This window comes from Podarcis pityusensis, assembly GCF_964106645.2.
Source record: "Podarcis pityusensis genome assembly, chromosome: 14".
Classification (NCBI taxonomy): Eukaryota; Metazoa; Chordata; class Lepidosauria; order Squamata; family Lacertidae; genus Podarcis; species Podarcis pityusensis.
This window is the reverse complement of record NC_138039.1, coordinates 1335589-1355960: the sequence shown is the minus strand read 5'-3', so window position 1 is coordinate 1355960 and position 20372 is coordinate 1335589. Positions and strand designations below refer to the sequence as shown.

Below are 20372 nucleotides of genomic sequence, written 5' to 3'. Positions count from 1 at the left end.
AGAAGGCAAAAAACGGTGCATTATTTTTGGAACTGGGACTTTTACCTGTAGCAGCACATTCAGAAAGTGTAGAAGCAGAGGGCGTCCTACGGAAGCAGGCTGAAATAATGTGACTAAATCAGATCCTGCCATGCGTTGCAATAGATTTATAAAACACAGGGGGTTGGACTACACCAGGGGTCAGCAACCTTTTTCAGCCGTGGGCCAGTCCATTGTCCCTCAGAGCTTGGGGGGCGGCGGACTATATTGGGGGGGGGGGGATGGATGAATTCCTATGCCTCACAAATAACCCAGAGACGCATTTTAAATAAGAGGACACATTCTACTCATGTAAAAACACGCTGATTCCCAGACAGTCTGTGGGCTGGATTGAGAAGGCGATTGGGCTGGATCCGGCCCCCAGGCCTTAGGTTGCCTACCCCTGGACTACATGACCCTTTGGATCCCTTCCAACTGTTGCAGGAATTTATGTATTGGGGGGTTGGCCCTCCATCAGATATCATGCACATGCAGCCCACTACCAAAATCAGCACAATCACTTTTGTGACTTTTGTGATTTGTCCCCACAAAACACTTCATCACAGTTTCTTCCTATCAATTCCAAGGGCCTTTGCTGTACAATACCAAATGTAAGAATTCACTGATCAATGTATCTGTGTACTGGCTCACTGGGAAAACTTCAGAAATTAATATAGACATGTGAGCTCAGCTCCTCAGCAGCCCCTCTGCCTGAGTTATAATCTCTGGCATCCTGATACCTGAGTGCCAGACTGGTAGCCCTTCCAGAAATAAACCCAGATGAAGACAAAAGGGTGTGATGAACCTGGCTGGGAAACAGGGAAATGTAAATATCTCTTTTATTACACTTGATGGGTGTTTGGTGGAGGGCAAGGAGAACCATGGGGCAGAGTCCAGGATGCTCAGATTCCTGCCACCAGACCTCCCCTTTCATGATGTAACCGTGATGTATTAGTGATGTAGTTTGGGGGGGGTGTAACATGGGGATTAGCAGCTAATAAAAGTTTGGGGGTTCTTTTGTTGGGGGCTTCCATCTTGTTCCACCTGGTGGCAGGTGGGAGTCCTGTTGCAACAGTCTTCAATCAAGACCAAGCCTCTTGGCTGCTCTTTTGCTCTGGTCTTCCTGGCTGGGGTCCTTGTTTCTTGTCCAGCCCTCAGATTTCTCCGTTAACAGATCTCTACAATTCTATGATTTTATTATTGATGCATTCTCCAGAGTTATAGTTTTTTCACACAGAGAGAGAAATAAGTTGTACGTTGTGTAATTTATTGTTTTAACGTTCGGATAACTGAGAGAAGAGGCAGGATGAAACATGGCCGATACAATTTTGTTTTACGGTTCAATACTCTTTTTATTTTGAATTACATATGGGAGTGGGGAGCACCCTCATCGTCTCAGTGCTTGGGGGTCTCTCAGATGCCCACCCAGCCCTGGCGCTAAAGGAACGCTCAGCTGGCAGCCATCCAGGGCAGTTGCTACAACTGCGCAGACCAGGTTATTGTGGTCTTCCTCAGCCTTTGCAAATAGCGGCAGTCCTCCAGGCGCTTGGGACTACAACTCCCAACAGCCCCTCCTAATATGGCTGTGCTGGCAGGGGGCTGATGGGAGTTGTAGTCCCAAGAGAACCTGGAGGGCAGCAGCTTGCGAAAGGCTGAGCGAGGGCTTGGCAGGACCAGAGTGGACAAAATGGACTCAGCTTGCAAAGATCTGACATCTTTGTGAGAAAATAACTCACAGGATGAGAACTGTCATTGGACAGAATGATTTTATTTATTTTTGCTAATTTTCTTAATTACAATTCTTAGAGACCCCGAAAATGGTTAACATTATAAATTATCTCCCATTATTTTTCATTCCTTTTTTTTTTAAAAAAAAGAAGCTCATTCTTGTTCGAATCCTTTAAAACGTTTTTCTTCTTGCTTTACCCATAAAATCAAAGATATCTTGTTCAGTGTTACAAAATTCTCCATTTTGATTTGCCATATTTAATATTCTATATTATTTTAATGAATGTTGAATGTTATTTTATTTGCATAGTGTATGTTGTATTATGCATATTGTCTGATTTATATGATGTTAGCTGCTCTGAGTCTGGCTTTGGCCAGGGAGGGCGTGATACAAATAAAAATTTATTATTATTATTTTTTATTATTATCTCGCTGAGTTTCCATTTGTCAGATCCATCAGCCCTTGCATAATCCATGATTTTTGGCAGTTTGGCAGTTCGTCTTTAGCATCATCATTCACAGCAGCTGGGAAAACATTTGGGTGGAATTAATCCTCTTTTGTTTTGAAGAGTGCTTGGATTTCACGTGCCACAGAAAGGACCGCTTGGAGCCTGGCGTCCTGGTCGTCCAAAGGCCAGAGGGACCTGGGGGCTTCTCCCAAAACTAAAGCGTGGTCTTTGAATCTGCCCATTTTCTACCCCTGCAGCCGGAGGGCAGAGCTCTGCAGCCCCCTCGGGGGTCTGCGCTGGGGGTGCTGCTACATGGGGGTGGAGGAAATGCTGAGAGATTTCAGTGTCACTTCCACGGGGAAATGGTCACTAACAGCCAAGGCCTGGAAAAGAAAGGAAGAAACAGCGGAGTTAGGAGGAAGAAGAGGCTGTCTTGGGGGGGGCACGCAGAATCAGAGAGTTGGAAGGAACCCCAGGGGTCATCTAGTCCAACCCGCTGCGACGCAGGAGTCACAGTCAAAGCATTCCTGAGAGAGGGCCATCTAACCTCTGCTTAAAAACCTCCAAGGAAGGAGAGTTCACCACCGTCCAGGGGAGTCCGTTCCACTGCTGAACGGCTCTTACTATCAGAAAGTTTCTCCTGATGTTGAGTCGGAATCTCCTTTCTGGTAACTTGAAGCCATGGGTTCGAGTCCTGCCCTCCAGGGCAGGAGAAAACAAGCTTGCTCCATCCTCCACGTGACAGCCCTTGAGTTATTTGAAGATGGCACATCTCCTCTCAGCCTCCTCTTTTCCAGGCTAAACGTGGCTGCCAGGTCAGTTCTCTGTCTCTTCGGCTCCAGGCTAAACATCCCCAACTCCCTGAACATTCCCTGTTGTTTGGGGTGAATTCGTTTCTTCTAATGCACACACACCTCTCGACTTCCCTGTTTCAAATGGGACATCCCTAGAAGAACAGAAGCCAAACCCGGCTTCTGGTTGGATCCTGGAATGTCCTGTTCTTTTGGTCCAGCACTCTGCGGCAAGCCCTTGTGCCAGAGCACTGGGCCAGCAACACTCCTTTTTCAGTCTGGCACTCTGGCGCTCATTTTGGGGGTCTCATGACGGTGGAAAAGATTCCCTTGGGAGGTGGGGGGCTCTCCCTCACTGGAGGTTTTCAAGCAGAAACTGGATGGTCATCTCACGGGGTCCCTGCCATGGGAGCATATTCACCCAGTCCTTTACCAGTTGCGCTGGCTCCCGGTGGAGTACAGGGTCAGGTTTAAGGTGCTGGTTTTGACCTTTAAAGCCCTTTGTGGCTTAGGGCCCTTGTATTTACGGGACCGCCTCTCCTGGTATGCCCTACAGAGGACCTTAAGGTCCATGAATAATCATAGTTTAGAGGTCCCAGGCCCTAAGGAAGTCAGACTATCCTCCACCAGGGCCAGGGCCTTTTCAGTGATGGCTCCAACCTGGTGGAATGCTCTGTCCCAGGAGACCAGGGCCCTTCAGGATTAAACCTCCTTCCGCAGGGCCTGTAAGACAGAGCTATTCTGCCTGGCTTTCAATTTGAACTTACCCTGATCTTTTATTCCCCTTCCTTCCCTCCCCTTCCCTTTTCATGAAGATTAACCGCTCTGGGATCCCACAGCTAATTCTTCCCTGGTCTCTTCGCTGGCGCAAATAGGCCTAATTTAGCCAGCTAGCCCTGGGGATCATCTAATGTTTATTGGATGGATTTCCCCCCTAAACTGAATTTTGAATTCTGAATTTATTATTTACGTTTTATACTGTATTTTATGCTGTTTTTTGTTGCATCAATTAAGTGTTTTAAATTTGTTGTTAGCCGCCCTGTGCCTGGTTTTCTGAACCGGGAAGGGCAGGGTATAAATAAAAAATGATGATGATGATGATGATGATGATCTGTTATGGCTGGTTCAGCTGAGATTCCTGCACTGCAGCAGGTTAGACTAGAGGATCCTTGGGGGTCTCTTCCAACTCGAAGATTGAATGATTCTAAGACCAGAGCTCCCCATGCCCAGCCTGGTCGGCAGTCACCATCCCTCCCCCCCCCACTGGGAAACCCGTGAGACTTTTGAAACAGCTGCTCACGTCCTTCTGTTGAAGCTTGAAGGTCTGCTGGAAGTCGTTGACTTTGGCTGAGCCGGGCAGGATGCCGCTTCCGAGTCTGGGGCCAACCGCCGCAATCCTGCAAGGCACCACAAGGGCACAGTTACATTTGGGAACCTGCTCCACAGGATGTGAGGGCAGCCCACCCCCCACCCTTAGGTGACTTTAAAATGGGTCTGAGCCATCAAGGCTGCACATCTCCCTCGTCAATAATATCTAGATACCGCTTCATAGGCAAAAATCCCTAAGTGGTTTACAGAAAACACAGTCAAATAACCTTTGAAAAGCAAAAAACGAGGCGGGCCACTAGGGGCGCATTGGAAGATGGCCAACAATACCATCTCTCCGGACCACACGGGGTAATTAAGAGGCTGTTATGGGAGTAGGCAGCCTCCCTTGTTGCCCCAAGGGAATGGGGAACACTGCCCTTGCCTGCTGTGCCCATAAATCACCCCCAAATTTGAAAGAAGGGGGTGAGGGCACTAGGCAGAATGCCCCCATGTGGACCTCGGCTCTCCTGGATGCTGTCTCTGATCGCGCACTAGCTGCAGCAATTTGGAATAATTAATTACAAAAGAAGCAAATGCACATATTTCAAGTGAAGAAGGGGAGTGAAGACTGTTAACAGAAGGGACCTCTGTGAAAGAAGACGACGGGTTGGAGCAACAGGAATATTTTACGAAGAAGACATCAAAGGCTGGGTATGTCGGCAACAGGACTGGATGGGGGGGGGAAACCTTTTTTTCTTTTCTTCTATGTGATTAACCAAGAACCCCCCCTCGTTAGAACCGTCGGTTAACTGACCCAAGCAGGAAGATTAAGGACTGTGTGGAAATAAACTTTAACCAAAAGTATGCTTTATGGAGATTGAGTAAAGAACAAGAGCTTTTGGAATGGCGCAGCAATAAATACAGAATCGCCATCTTGGCAGGTCTTGCCGAAGGATTTATAACCAGGAGGAGGAATGGATTTGTTTTCAGACTGCATTCCTGGCGAATCTCCTCAGAGGTTGAGAAAGGCAACAGATTTGTGAAGATTAACGACGCTAAGACTGTTTTGAGTTATGGAAGTGATGTTATACGGAAAACGTCTGGATATGGCTATTGGATAATAAAAAAAAATCCACACAGGATTACAAACTGTTTTAACCCACTTGTGGAGACTATCAGAGGTCACAAAGAGAAAGGAAAAATATATGAAAATAACAAGAAAAGATGTGGAAAAACAATAAGAAAGGACTGGACAGTACTGTGAACATCAAATGGTTAGATTTGTGGATATTAAAAGCAGCAATAAGAAGCAAGAAGATGATTGGATCCCCTTCGGAACTTGAAATATGGGTACCCCCAACAAAAATTTAAAATTTGGCTTTGTAATTTGGAATTTATGTAATTTGGTTTGATTTGATGTGATTGGTTGGTTAATAAAAATTATTCTTAAAAAAGAAAAGAAAAGCAAAAAACGAAATGTATAGATAAAACTGAAGACCAAATTACAAACAACAACAACAACACAGGGAAGCCATCAATAAAACTTTCAGTTAAAAAGGTAAAGGACCCCTGACCGTTAAGTCCAGTCGTGGACGACTCCTGGGTTGCGGCGCTCATCTCGCTTTACTGGCCGAGGGAGCCGACATTTGTCCACAGACAGTTCTTCTGGGTCATGTGGCCAGTAGGACTAAGCTGCTTCTGGTGAACCAGAGCAGCGCACGGAAATACCGTTTACCTTCCCACCGGAGGGGATTTGAACCGCCAACCTTCCGATCGGCAAGCCCAAGAAGCTCTGTGGTTTAGACCACAGCGCCACCTGCACTAACTTTCAGTTAAATCTCAGCAAATAATAAAAAAGAAAAATGGGATGAATCTGATTGTTGCCGGCGTCCTCCTGTCTCAAGAGACAATGGAGTATGCCTCCGGGGGTGAAGTCGGTAGAGTATGAGATGGTTAATCTCAGGGTTGTGGGTTCAAGGCCCAAATTGGGCAAAAGATTCCTGCATTGCAGAAGGTTGGAACAGATGACCCTGGTGATCCCTTCCATCTCTATGATTCTATGAGAATTGCAGTGCCTGCTGTGGCTGCAGAGACCAGTAACTCAATACTGCTGCGTTGTTTTTGCAGCCCCAAAGTGGCTCTGGGGGGAGAGAGAAAGAGCCTCCGGGCCCTGGCCTCCTGCCACTCACCTGTCGTAGGCACAGTGGGTGCTGGTCACAGTGGTGTCTGCTGTGTCTGGGATGAGCCACTGGAAGGCGCTGTTGGTGCGCAGGCGGATGCGGGGCCAGTCCTCAGGCCGGACGTAGGAGCAGCCAGCGTTGAAGTCTCCCAGGAACAGCATGTCCTGCCAGGAGGAAGAAACAAGCTCAGGAGGTGGTTATGGACCCCAGGAAAGACACGGCTCAGAGTTGAAGCTGACCCTTGGGCAAACACACACATGCATGCCCAATATGAACTGGCCCAGACCCTGCAGTCGTCATCTGAGGCCCGTCTCCATGCGCCCCTCTCCACGAAAGGTCTGGAGGGTTGGCAACGTAAGAGCAGGCCTTCTCTGTGGTGGCTCCTTGTTGGTGCAATGCTCTCCCCAGGGAGAGAGATACATCAGTAAGGTTATATCACCTTACAAAATCTGGAAGTAAGAATTGCTGGAGGAAATGTGGAGTGACTGGAACGTACAGCCATATCTGCTGGGATTGTCCGTTAGTTAATGAATTTTGGAAACAGATTGGTATAGAAATATTGGGAATTGTGGGAAGGAATGTGGAAATAACTAAATTAATGGTTCTTATTACCCTGAGTAGTACCGAGTTAAAAACAAAAGAGGAATGCAAATGGGTAAAGTTGATGGTAATTGCAGCCAGACAGGTTATAGTGGTAACTGGAAAAATGCAGAAGAGTTAGGGGTGAACCAGTGGAGGAAAAAACTGAATAATATTATAATTTTAGGATACCTAACTGTGAAAATACATAGAATGAAAGGATTTAAGGTCAGAGCGAAAGAGGAGGATTGGTTTGAGAAGATATTGAATTATTTGAGTAGGTTTGAACAATTTGGGGCAATTAAAATGTTAAAAGTTAAATAAGTATTGTGGAAGGAGGAGTCTTAAGGTATATAGAAGTGTACGTATGGTTGATTTGAATATGTTATTATTGAATATTATTGAATATGTATATTATTGAATATGTATATTATTGAATATTGTATACCCAATGTATCAGCCGCCTGGTGGGTTTCACTGTTTGTGTTTTGGTGGTTGGTAAAAAATAAAATTTAAAAAAATATTTTTTTAAAAAATACTCTCCCCAGGGAGGCTTGCCTGAAATGTCTTTAGGCACCGGGCAAAAACATTCCTCTACTCCCAGGCCTTTGGCTAATTAAACCATTTACGGTGGACAGTTCATTACTCTTATGTGTTTGTGTGCTGCCAACACACACACAAAAAATTATTATTACACACACACACACATCCATGTCCGTCTGTCATGGATGCCTTAGTTGAGATTTCTGCATTGCAGGCGTTTGGACTACATGACGCTCAGGGATCCTTCCAACTGTACAGTTCTATGATTTTATTATTCCTTGATATACTCACACACACATAATTAATTGCCTGCCACCCCAATCTCTGAATGGTGCGAGATCCCAGGGGTTCCAGGCGCTCTCCCAGGGCCCATGGGAATGAGGCACAGTGCAGCCTGTGGTTTCTTTATAATATATGGCTTATTTACATATAAGAACCACACCTGAGCCTACGACGGAAGGGTTCGCAGCATTAACATCTCAAGAGGGTCTTGTTTCTCCTATAGCCGCCCACAGACATCAGCCGCCGTGCTCTGACCCTCTCTCCAGCCTGCCGCCTTTACCAGAGTGCAACTTTTTTCCTCCAGGTCACATCCCAGCCAATTCTAAAACTCTAAACCCTGGCTTTTGTTCTTTTCACGAACTACCTAAGAGCTGGAGGAAGGGGCCCACCCACCTGCCCACTTGCTGTCTGGGACAGAGCTCTCTTAATGAGCCATTGCCTTCCTTTTCCCCTCCCAGGCTTATGTTTTAACATTTCCCTTGATTAAATTCTAACTCCTACTGGACTGAGGAATTTAGGGGAGTCTGGTACCATGGGAGCCAACTCCTAGGGGCTGAGGTACCTTTGACCCCCCTAATATAATATTTGAGGGGGCCAAGTTGGTTGTTGTTGTTTTTTGTAAGCAGCCAAAAAATGTCATGATTTATTAATATCTGGAGAAACTTCATAATTAGAACACAACCCAAACTGTTCATTTTACAATCACATTCTATTTGTAAACAGTTAAAAAGCCACTGGCGAATTTTGCATCGCCAGACACAACAGCTAGAATCAAGGCAATGAAATGAGAGCGTCTTTCAGGGCAGTTAAAAAAAATTTGTTTCTTTTCTCTTTTTTTATCCTTGTTTAGTCTTTCATCCTCAAACTAAACAAGCTTCAGGTGGGAGGGGGCAAAGTTGATGGGCACTGCCATTCAAATGGTGTGTGTGCTCCATGTCATGTGATCATTTATGTGGGGCAGGGCTTACCTGCCCCCCTCCCAATATTTTATTCAAGTTGGCACCCCTGTCTGCTACCCACAAAACCTTATACTGCATTTTTCGCTCCATAAGACGCACCTAGTTTTTAGAGCTCTCCTCCCAAGGAGGCTGTGATTCAGAATATATTTTTTTCTTGTTTTCCTCCTCTAAAAACTAGGTGCGTATGCAAAGGACACGTGGCAGCGAAGGGGAGAAATTGCAGACGTCGCCTGAGGAGTTTGGGCGAAAGGGACGGAGAGGAGGAGGCTGGAAAAGGGGCCTGTGCTGCTTGTGGAGGGGGAGAAAAAAGTGGGGAGAAGGAAAGCCTTCCAAGCCTCTGCAGGGATCGCTCTACTCCCGAGGAGGCTGTGATTCAGAATATATTTTTTTCTTGTTTTCCTCCTCTAAAGACTAGGTGCATCTTATGGAGCAAAAAATGTGGTATGCGATTTTGTGGACCACCTCAGGACATTGGTGGCTCCTTAAAGATGAGCAAATCATCTCCGTCCCAAACTCCTCAGGCAACGCCTGCAATTTCTCCTTTTTGCTGCTGCCTCTCCTTTGCCCTCTCCCATGACTCTCCACTTGCGGCAACCTACCTCCTCTCCCTTCGCCCCGCTTCTCGGTCCCCCTCCTCTCCATCCTCTTCCTCTCCTCTCTCAGCAGCTGCCTCTTCTTGCCATCCTCCAGCCAACATCCCCGGAGCCATCAGGGGAAAGGGGAGGCCGTTGGCAAAGCCCCTCTCAAAGAGAGCAGCCCGGGAGCGCCAGGCAACGTCACACAGCCTGCCCGCCGCTCCCAAACCTTCCCAGGGGAAAGGGGAGGCCGCCGGCAACCCGGGAGGGTGGGGCAACGATGTGCGCCACACTCAGGCGATTCGGCTCCAGGGACCACACATTCGCTCCATAAGACGCACAGACATTTCCCCTTTTTAGGAGGAAAAAAGTGCATCTTACAGAGCGAAAAATACGGTACATATAAGTGGGACTGGGGTCTAATCTTCACAATGCCCCCGATATTTCTCAAGCAACCACCAGTGGCAAGCAAAAGTCACCACTTTTGGGGGGGCACTTACCTCTGTCCCCCACTTATCTCTCACATCCAGGAAGACGTCGTAGAGGGCGTCTATCTCGGCCACTGCTTCTTCGGGAGCGGCATGCAAAGGCACCAGGATCAGTTCCCCCACCTCTGAGGGAGAAGTCGCAGTTAAGAACATCCAAAAAGCATCGGCTGGGTCAGACCCACGGCCCACCCCCTCCAGCATCCCATTCTCCCGGAGGCCAACCACACCCACACCCGGGAAACCAGCAAGCAGGATTCGAGCGCCAAAACCCTGTCCCATGGTTTCCAGCAATCGGGATTCAGAAGAATTGCTGCCTCCATCTGGGGACACAGAGTATGGCTCCCCCCCCCATGCCTTCTCCTCCCTTCCCCTGGCTGTGCCAGACCTCTTGCCCCTGTAATAAGAAATTTTAAGGTCTTAGGTAAAGGTAAAGGGACCCCTGACCATTAGGTCCAGTCGTGGCCGACTCTGGGGTTGCGGTGCTCATCTCGCTTTATTGGCCGAGGGAGCCGGCGTACAGCTTCCGGGTCATGTGGCCAGCAGGACTAAGCCGCTTCTGGCGAACCAGAGCAGCAGACGGAAACGCCGTTTACCTTCCCGCCAGAGTGGTACCTATTTATCTACTTGCACTTTGACGTGCTTTTGAACTGCTAGGTTGGCAGGAACAGGGACTGAGCAACGGGAGCTCACTCCGTCTCAGGGATTCAAACCTCCAACCTTCTGATCAGCAAGTCCTAGGCTCTGTGGTTTAACCCACAGTGCCACCCGTGTCCCTTAGGTCTTAGGTGGATAATAAATGTTCATAAATGTACTAACCAAGCACGTACATAAATCAGCACAGGAAGACCGACCTGAAACCATTTTGACTCTCAAACTGACCAAATGTTTTCTCTGCAAGGAGGGAGGGGGGTCAGGTAGCCTTCCCATTGTCTCAGGAATTGGGAAATCACCATCTCAAAGGGTGACAGACTACCAGGAAAGGCAATCAGATAAGGCATTATCAGATAACCTGGCAGACAGGAAAAACATCAACATTCAAATTTCTGTTGTAGACCACCTTTTCTTTGATGTAGGTATGATGTTTGTGGGGGGTGGTCTTGAGCTACACCCCTTCTGTGATGTATGTATGATGTTTCTGGGGGTGGTCTTGGACTCCAGGGCAGGCAATTTAAAATGTCTATATAAGGACGGGCACACCTTTGTTCAGGGTCCTCCTCCTTTCCTGTGTGTGAGGGAAGCGCCTTGTTGCAACAGATCAATAAAGATCAAGCTTACTAGCTGCTTTGCTTCTCAATATTCTCTGGTTGGCCTCTGTTATTTTCTCCTACCAATAGAGAACTCTATATGGGCTCTATATGGGCTCTTGGATACCCCATAAGGGGAAAAGGGCAGATTTTTATTGTTTACAACACCCCAAAGCCACAATCCGAGTGTGGAATGTAATCCACTGAGAGCAGTCAAATGCAACATTCCTTGTTTTCCTAGAGTGGACATGCAGGGGGATGTTTGGTCCAGCCAGTCGAAACTTCCTGTTCCACCTGGCCTGAAGCATCCTTCCTTGCATGCAACTATTGAATGGGCATGATCTTTTCAGACCTGGGAAAAGGCCAAGGCATGCTGCCACACTCTCTCTTTTCCAGCTTCTTTTCGTCCTGAAAACTTCCTGGAATGAATTGCTGGCTGCCAGACAAGCAGTCCCCCAGGTCATCTCCCTTATGGGACAAACCTGTTTTTATACGTTTGTAACTTTAAGCCTTAAGCCTGCCTGCAGGGATCACACTGGTCTCTGCCGATCGTGAGCAAACTTTCTTTTTATTGCTTCTTTATTGCTTCCGGACAAGCCATAAAATTATTAGCAGGAATAAATTAAAGCATTCAAAAAACCAAGAGCACCAATAAACTAAAAACACATTAGCATGCTGAATATCTTGGCAGACTTGCCAAGTCCCGACCAGAGAAGAATGGCAGATCAAGTTGATGGATTATGCCGAAATGGCAAAAATGACCAGAACAATCAAAAATCAGGAAGACCAAAATTTTAACAAAGAATGGGGAAATTTTATAATTTATCTTAAGAACCATTGTAAACAGTTAAAATTGTTAGTAGGATTGGAATAACACTTGTAGTTTAATGGTGAATTTTGGATATAATGGAGATGTGAAAGATTTGGATTATTATAAAAGATGCAGGAGATAATGATTAATAATAGGACCCCCAAAAGGAAGGAGGGAAGTCTGGGAGATTCTATGGAATCTTGTCTATATGTTGTATGTTGGATATGTGATTGTAAAACTGTAATTTGAATAACCAAATAAATAAATTTTTAAAAAACAAAAAAAGTTTTCAGCAGGTGCTGAAAAGAGTGCAGCGAAGCCGCCTGCCTGATATCAAGAGGCAAGGAGTTCCAAAGGGTAGATTCCACCTCACTGAAAGACTGATTTCTTGCAGATGCGGAACGAGCGTTATGTGGCAGGGCCAGTTTCTCCTCTCCCTGGGCTGCCCTGTCAGCTGCATCAGCTGAGAGGGGGAGGCAGGGGCTGCTTACGCGTCTGAGGTGCCGCAAATTTCACAATGAAGGGCTCCCGACTGAAGGTGTCGTTCCCGCAGGGCTCACAGCCGTCGTCATAATAGTAGCTGTCCAGGAGAATGACGCTGTCCTCCCTGTGTGGAGAGAAGGAGGAGGAGAGAGACAGGTCCTTGCTTGGGTCCCTTGCAAGTGATGGGTCAGAGACTGTGGCCACCAAAGGGAGACGGTGACAGTTTGCCACAAAGTCTGGGAGAGGCACCCAGGGCATCTCCACATCCTGGGAGACCTGTGCCACCTTAAGGGCAAACAAGTACAACATGGCATGAGAGTTCACGCATTACAGCAGCTAAGGAGGGTGGGAAGTGAAACATCTCAATGGTGGGCTGGGAAGTCATTTTCAAATTTGCGTTAAATTAGAATTAAAGTTGAATTCGTTTAAAAAACTGAAAAGCAATAAAAATTAATGGGCAATAAAAGAGAGATTTCATGGATTATAGTTCACTGCACCAGAGTCCTAGTTATCCCGGGTTCCTGGTATACACACAGTTGGGGCTGGAGGTGGGGGTTATTATTATTATTAATTTGTTCCCTCCCTTCACCCTAAGGTCCCAGGGTGGGTTACAACATTACAAGGCAACATCACACCACAATGTTAGAAAACAGTTTAAAACTTTATGTTGCAGCCTTTTAAGTTCCTTTGCTCCCAGATGGGTACCAGCCAGCTGCAAAGTGTTCTGGGAGGCAAACACAAAATATGTAATTACAGTGCAATCACACCTTATGCGGGGATTCTGTTCCATGGGTTCCGCATATATGCAAAAGTTTGCATATTCAAACCCTTGGAAGCATCCTCATGCGAGCGAGCGCCCTGTGGCTTCTGGAGGCGGCACGTGAGAGTTTCTCACCCCACCCTCACCAAGCGAGGCAGAGAGCTAAAAAGTTATTCTTCCACAGGGAAAGCCCAATATGAAAATAACTTTTGAGCTCTCTTCCTCGCTTGCATTTAACATGTGGGATTTAAACCAGACGGCCTTCAACTGTGTATGGTTGAAAACGTGTGAGTTAAATGTGCGTTAATAGCCATCGTGCTTTGTAACTGCCTATATGTTCCTGCAATGCCTTTCCTTATATTTACAGTTCCTCACCACCAGCAATGTAAAGCTATCTACCTGCCACTCAGGACCCCACGTCCTGCATCTGATGAAAGTTTCTGCCATAACACGTTTGTTGTTGTTAAGGTGCTGCACAGGACTGTTTTGCTATTTTGCTGCTGAAGAGTCACATGGCTGCTGTTAAGTTGTGGGTGAATATATCAGACCACACAGTGATTCTTCAAACAGCTTTTGTTTATTCACAGGCCAGAACAGAACTGAAGGGTTCAGCCAGCCTGCTTATATAGAGCTCCACTACCACGCAACAGTAACCACTTTCTGTAACTATCCAATCACTGAACGTCACTTTCAATCCCTTATTTGCATATGTGGACCTGAGTGAAAACTATCTACAGTATCCCCCTGCTGGCCCAGGGTGGGAACTTCAGTACATAACAGTTGCTGCTGCCCCTCTGGAAATCTCCCCTCCAGTGATGCTGCCCCCCCCCCCGTTACATCCTGGGCTCTGCTTGAGGCTCTCACCTGTAAACAAAGAGGTATTGCTCCTTGTAGCTGTTGCGACCCAAAGGCTTGCTGACCACATAGCTGTATGGATACGGTGATGCCCTAAAAGGGAAGGTTAGCAATGAAATATATTCATTTTGCCTGACTCTAGGCAAACACAGGAAGAACAGAGAAAGTGGATTGGTAATCTGCGGTGTTGCCTCTTGCTTCAAGAGCTGCCATCTTACTCTTCCCAACAGCTGCTGCAATGTTCCCCTTTTAGGGTGTGAGGTTGCTGGGGCCGAACCCAGGGCAAAATTCCTAGGATTTTTCTCTTCCTGGAGAAAAAGCGACTTTGCCAGGACTTGTCATCCCCACCACCCTCCCAGTCTCCCCCAATCCTGGAGTGCTTTGATCGAATAAGTTTTGATTACACCTAAAAGCCACATAACCTCTAGATACCCTTTTTTCAAAAAAACCCTCACTGGTTCAGTTGGGTCATCAGCTTTTTCACTGCGCTCAGGTCGGCATCTCGGACCTCCTGGATGAGGGTGATGTCATACAAGAACAAAATCTGTAAGGAGGCAGAGCAGAGAGAATTTCACCAGCTTCAGGACTCAAGCTTGGATGAATGCGAGGAGCTGGATGTGGAAAAAGAGAAGGTGAGCAGTGAGGAAAGGTGGGAATGTTCTGGTATGTTGTAGGTTTGTGGTGGGTCAGTCTAGATGATGCCCTGAGTCCCTTCTAGTTCTGTACCCAGTGAGGTTAAAAGCTGACAAGAGGAGTTTGCTGAACTAGTTAGACTGGTTGCTTTGTAAGACAGTGGCCTTAGCACCCCAAAAAGAGTGCAAGACCTACCACTAAGTGATGGCGCCCTCCAGGAGGCTTCCCCCTCCCTCACCTAGCTGGTATATAGATGGTAAAAGGTAAAAGGTGAAGGACCCCTGGACGGTTAAGTCCAGTCAAAGGTGACTAGGGGGTTGTGGCGCTCATCTCGCTTTCAGGCCGAGGGAGCCGGCGTTTGTCCACAGACAGCTTTCTGGGTCATGTGGTCAGCATGACTAAACCGCTTCTGGTGCAACGGGACACAGTGACAGAAACCAGAGTGCACAGAAACACTGTTTACCTTCTCACCACAGCAGTACCTATTTATCTACTTGCACTAGTGTGCTTTCAAACTGCTAGGTTGGCAGGAGCTGGGACTGAGCAATGGGAGCTCACCCCGTTGCGGGGATTCGAACTGCTGACCTTCCGATCAGCAAGCCCAAGAGGCTCAGTGGTTTAGACCACAGCGCCACCCACGCCCCTTTCAGGCTGAGGAAGCTGGCGTTTGTCAACAGACAGCTTTCCGGGTCATAGATAGAGGAACAATAGCCAGTGATGTGTGAGCAGAAAGCAGGCTGGAAGCTTCAGACACACAGTCCCGTTTGCTCTGTGCTGGATCCAAAGCTGTGATTAATGGAGAAGCAAGATTTGTTGGGGTGTTAATGCTGTGATCCCCTATGCTCAGGCTGCATAAATGTGTAAATAAAACCATACAGTATGTCCTAAAGGCACCACCGTCTCCGCTGGCTTTCGTTCCAAGGAAAGGGAACTCTGAATAAATGCCTGGAGCCCCCGGATTCTTTCACTGCCGAGAGATTGGGGTGGCAAGTGACAGATATATTCTGTGAACATAGAAAATGAGATCGTTGGGGACCATAAACCCCAGCCTGATGGCTAACGGTGAGTGCGGAAAGTTTCCAAGGGTCCATGGAGCATGTCTGCACAATGTTAAGCTGTAAATATTGCTTCTTTGGAGGAGCCCAGCCTAAAGCAATTGAACAAGAACCCCTGGAATAAGTGTCTCTCCTTGGCGGTCAGATGGACTCACGCTGACGATGAAGTCTGTGACAGTCTGATTGGACAGCTTGCTGTCTCCAAAGGTTCTGATGTTGAAAGCACCGACCCTCAAGCAGAGGGTGGGCTGCAGGAGGTGGGCTGCCATGCTAAGGAAGACCAGCAGAGGCACTGATGTCATGGTCCTTCTCCTGCGCAGAGAGAGATGCAATCCTGCTGGTTAGAACCCTTGGTAGGAGGAGGAGAGGCAGATCTCCCTTCCTTCAACTCCTGCCTTCTGCCAGAACTTTGCTGTGCCTCAAAATTCTAAATTAATTCTGGAACCGGAGTGTATGCAGTTAGCCACAGCTGCCAGTGCCTTCACAGTTCACTGAAGTCTTCCCTCTCCCCCAACACCCCATATTCCTGATATTCTGCACGCCCTACAAAAAAAGAAATCTGGGTGTGATTGTACATTCTGGTGCCACCTTGAGTCTTTCACTGTGGAGCCTTCACAACTCCAGAGCAGGTGCTCTTGCGCATCAGCAGAACGCAAACGGAATCTTGATATGCCTGCCCATACATTTGCACCTCAGTTGCTTCTGCAGTGCTTTGCTAAATCGCATGGGGTGTGTGCACTGATAATGATGAGGGAAGGAAAAGGCACAGATGAACAGCTGGTGCCAAACTGCACAGTCTGAGCACTCAATGAAAAATTGGGGAGGTGGGGAATTAAATGGAGGGCTCCCAGTGTGTTGGCACCAGTTTGGGAATGAGACAGACTGATGAAGATGATGGACTATGCCAAAATGGCTAAACTGACCGGGAGAATCAGAGACCAGGACGAGAAGAAGGTTAGGAGAAAATGGGGGGGGGGATGTATAGTTCATTTAAAAGAACATTGTAAATAGTTAAAAACTTTGGCAGGATTAGAGTAATACTTGTAAAAAACAAAATATAACGGAAAAGTTAATAATAGATACAATAAATTGGAAGAAAAGGGATAAGTTGAATAAAAAGGGATGGACAATGGAAACCAGAAAAGGGCAGGGAGGAGTCAAGAGATTCTGAGAATCCTAAATGTAAAGGTAACTGATATGTTTAAATTGAAATGTGTCATGTAAAATTTAATAAAAAATATTTTTATTTTTATTTTTAAAAGGGAATGAGACAGACTGGGGAACTGGGAATGCCAAAATCTAGAGAGAAAGGCAGGTGATAAATTTGAATGCATCCTTCCGTAGACACATACACAGAGCACACACAAACCCAGGTATCTGTCAGAGGAAAACAGTTCTGCTTGCTTGGAGTGAGGCACAGACACAAAGACAATAAGCAGCGTGAGCCATTTTCATGGGGATCACAGGCAGGTCATCCAAACACCCCCCCAAGTATGTCTGAAACACTAAGCTTAGAAATAGATATGCCCTCCCTAGATCCTAGAATGAACACATTCACATTGCACTATGCCACTAACCTGTACCTGTTTCTTTATCACAGAGCATCTGTGGAAATGGAAGGGAAACTGCCAAAATCCAACAGAAGCAGAAACCGCAAGGTCCGGTTTCTGTGTCAACTGGCCCCCAAAGGCCGGCAAAAGAGCTGCAAGAGGCAGGAGAGCGGCTACAAATTCTGTCCCCCAAAAAAACTTTAAAGAGGAAACTGGGCAGGTGCCAAAGGAGGGAGCCCTGTCCGTGCCCTGACCCTCTGACATGACCCTGCTCTCAGCCACCCAGACCCCTCCAAGCTGGAAGCTCTTACATGTTTCCTGAAGGTTGTGGCCCCGCTTCCAAGCTGCTAGAGCTGACTTGGGTCTCTGCGCTCTTCCTCCAGGCACACTTCAGCGAAGGTCACCTTTTCCTGGTGAAAGACATTATTGTTTCTTGGCTGGGAGCGGGGGAAGGCTTCGGCTAATTCCTCTTTCTCCCTTTGGGTCCCTTGTGTTTTCCAGGGCACCAGAGCCACTCCTGGGCCAGGGCCATAAATTGTGGGGGGGGGGGCACTCGTGCTCAGAACCTTTCCTTTTTCCTTCCTTCTTTGTCCCCTCCGAATGAAGGGGTCGTAAACCCCTGTGTCAGACAGAATAGGGAGAGGCAGACGTGGTCAAGGCAGCAAGGTCAAGACGATGCCCAAAAAATCAAGGGCTTTGCTTGCAAGCCCTGAGCCTTTTGTGCTGGACCCCACATCTTCTGCCCCCAATTTTCTTGTCACCTTACAACACACACACCCCCCCCTTGTACTTTTCTCACTGGGCAGTTGGGCTATGAAGCGCTGTGCCAGTGAGCTGCCCCACCCAGCCGCCCACTGTCTTAATTTTCTCAGAAAGCTAAATTTGCACAAACTGTAAGCAGGTGTGCGCCATATGCCCAGAGCTTTTCCCCCAAAGGACTTAGCAATGTCCCTGATGCTGGGAATGGCCGGCTCTCATCCACAGCCATGGTGTGTCCTTCTGTTGCTGTATATTATCTGCATCAAGGAAGTCTTGCCCTCAGAGAAAACTGAAATCTTTGTGGATGACAGATTGCATCGGGTCTCTTTACCTTCGCCGTTCCTGATCGTTTGGAGATGGTCCATGCACCCCTGCTTTCTTAAAACTCTTCACAGCCGTGACCTTGCCAGCTGTTTACTTAGTATTAACACTTAGTATTATATTTGTACAGGTGTATGAGAGACATATGGCCACTTTCCGAGGAGGAAAAGTAGTAGCTGGGTACGGTGTGGGGCTTTTATTGTTCTTGTTTTTCAAAATTGCTCCTCTTGAAGCAGATAAGAGTCACAATGGAAGTTTCCACAAACGCAGCCAGCATTCCGTCTGGCTGCAGAAACATCACCCAGCTGATACTGGACACCAAGAATAGCCCAAATAAATTGGTTTGCACTTCAGAAACTAGCATTCAAGTAGACCTGCACAAAGGTGAACACCCCTGGAAGGGTGTGTTCAGGGAAATAAAAGCAATAATGGGCAAAATGTGATCAAATGTCCAAAGTTGGCATTACTTACCCTTTATTCGGGAGATAATACTGTTATGAATTTGGGAGTGCCAGACTCCTCTAATCCCTGGATCTAGCAAGTTTTAAAATCTAATTACAGCTAATAAAGCCAGGGAACCAGGCAGAGGGCCTTCTCAGTAGTGATGCCCACACTATGGAATGCTCTCCCATCAGATATCAAGGTGATACAGTCGTACCTTGGTTGTTGAATGCCTTGGTTCTCATACGTTTCAGCTCTCAAACGATCGAAACCCAGAAGTGAGTGTTCTGGTTTTTGAACGTTCTTTTGGAATCTGAACGTCCGATGCGGCTTCTGCTATTGTTTCTGGCATGCCTGCACAATTGGAAGCCAATTGGAAGCTGTGCCTTGGTTTCCGAACGTTTCAGAAGTTGAATGGACTTCCAGAACACATTCTGTTCGAAAATCAAGGTATGACTGTATAACCTTAGAAGACATCTGAAGGCAGCCCTGTATAGGGAAGCTTTTTAAGGGTTAATGTTTTATATATGTTGGAAGCCCGGTCAAGAGTGGCTGGGGCACCCTAGTCAGATGGGCAGGGTACAAACAAACAAACAAACATTATTTCTTCTTCCTGCGTTGGGGTGATTGCCTGGGTGATGGGCCATTAGGAGAACAAAGGATCAAGGGGGATCGGTGCGAGACCGCAAATGGGTGGCCCCCTCCCCCGACAGATAAAGTCAGGGTTCAATACCAGTTCAAGCTTCAGGGCGCCCCAGATGAAGGTCTGCCACTGTACAGCTGTATCAAACGCAGCAAAGTGACCCTTACCTGTGTGGAGCTCGAGCAAGCAGCAGGATTCTCATGCTACACATTGTAATGTGCAAGCAGGCTAAATGCACAGGCTTTGCCACGCTGTATGCGGAGCTTGAGTCCCTCCAACGTGGCCTGCTGCATCCAGGGCCCAGGGGCTGCCAACTTGGCACCCTCCAGAGGCCGTTGGGTTTTTTGACTACCTGCCATTCTGTGCAGCTTCACATAGAGTCAATTGAGCGTTGGCCAAAAGCGAAGATGACTGAGCAGAGAGGAGTTATTCTGCCTGGAGATATGAGACCTTGGATACAGCTCTACCATTGTGGTTGAGGTCTCACACAGGCACGATGACTTATGACCTTACTGAATGGAGTGTATGTTGGTCAGTGTGGTGTTGTACTGTGGAGAGTGTATTAACTTATGGTCTGTGTGTGTGGTTTGGGAGCTACACAGTCAGGGAAAAACAATGCCGTCCAGGGTTGTAAAGACTGCAGAGAGAATAATTGGGCGCACTCTTCCCACCTTGGATCAAATCTATGCTGCCAGGTGCCGTAAGAAAGCTGCAGAGATAGCGCAGGATAGTGCGCACCCCGGAAATGATCTCTTTCAGCTTCTGCCTTCTGGAAGAAGGTACAGGGGTATAAAGACCAGGATTAGCCACCTGAGAAACAGTTTCTACCCAAATGCAATTCTGGTTTTAAATGCAGTATAAGGAGTCTCTATAGTATATTGTATTTTAAAATGGGGTTTCAGAGTTTTTAGGGGTTT

General features: G+C 47.2%; 1 protein-coding gene across 4 annotated transcripts; it reads right to left on the bottom strand.

The window, feature by feature from the left end:
- Nucleotides 1–1264: 1264 nt before the first annotated feature.
- Nucleotides 1265–19767, bottom strand: DNASE1 (deoxyribonuclease 1; the record flags this gene model as incomplete). Of its 4 annotated transcripts, none has more annotated exons than XM_080981255.1 (10): nt 19623–19767; nt 17603–17701; nt 15897–16053; nt 14509–14597; nt 14063–14146; nt 12447–12562; nt 9913–10025; nt 6484–6638; nt 4287–4383; nt 1265–2578 (listed from the first exon to the last, which is right to left on the bottom strand). In XM_080981255.1, coding segments are annotated over exons 2-10 (888 nt in total). In that variant the 5' UTR covers nt 17605–17701; nt 19623–19767. The 4 variants fall into 4 exon arrangements, with proteins under 4 accessions (XP_080837381.1, XP_080837380.1, XP_080837382.1 ...); XM_080981254.1 differs by lacking the exon at nt 19623–19767 and adding an exon at nt 18382–18519; XM_080981256.1 differs by lacking the exons at nt 17603–17701; nt 19623–19767 and adding an exon at nt 17325–17342.
- Between the last annotated feature and the right edge of the window lie 605 nt (nt 19768–20372).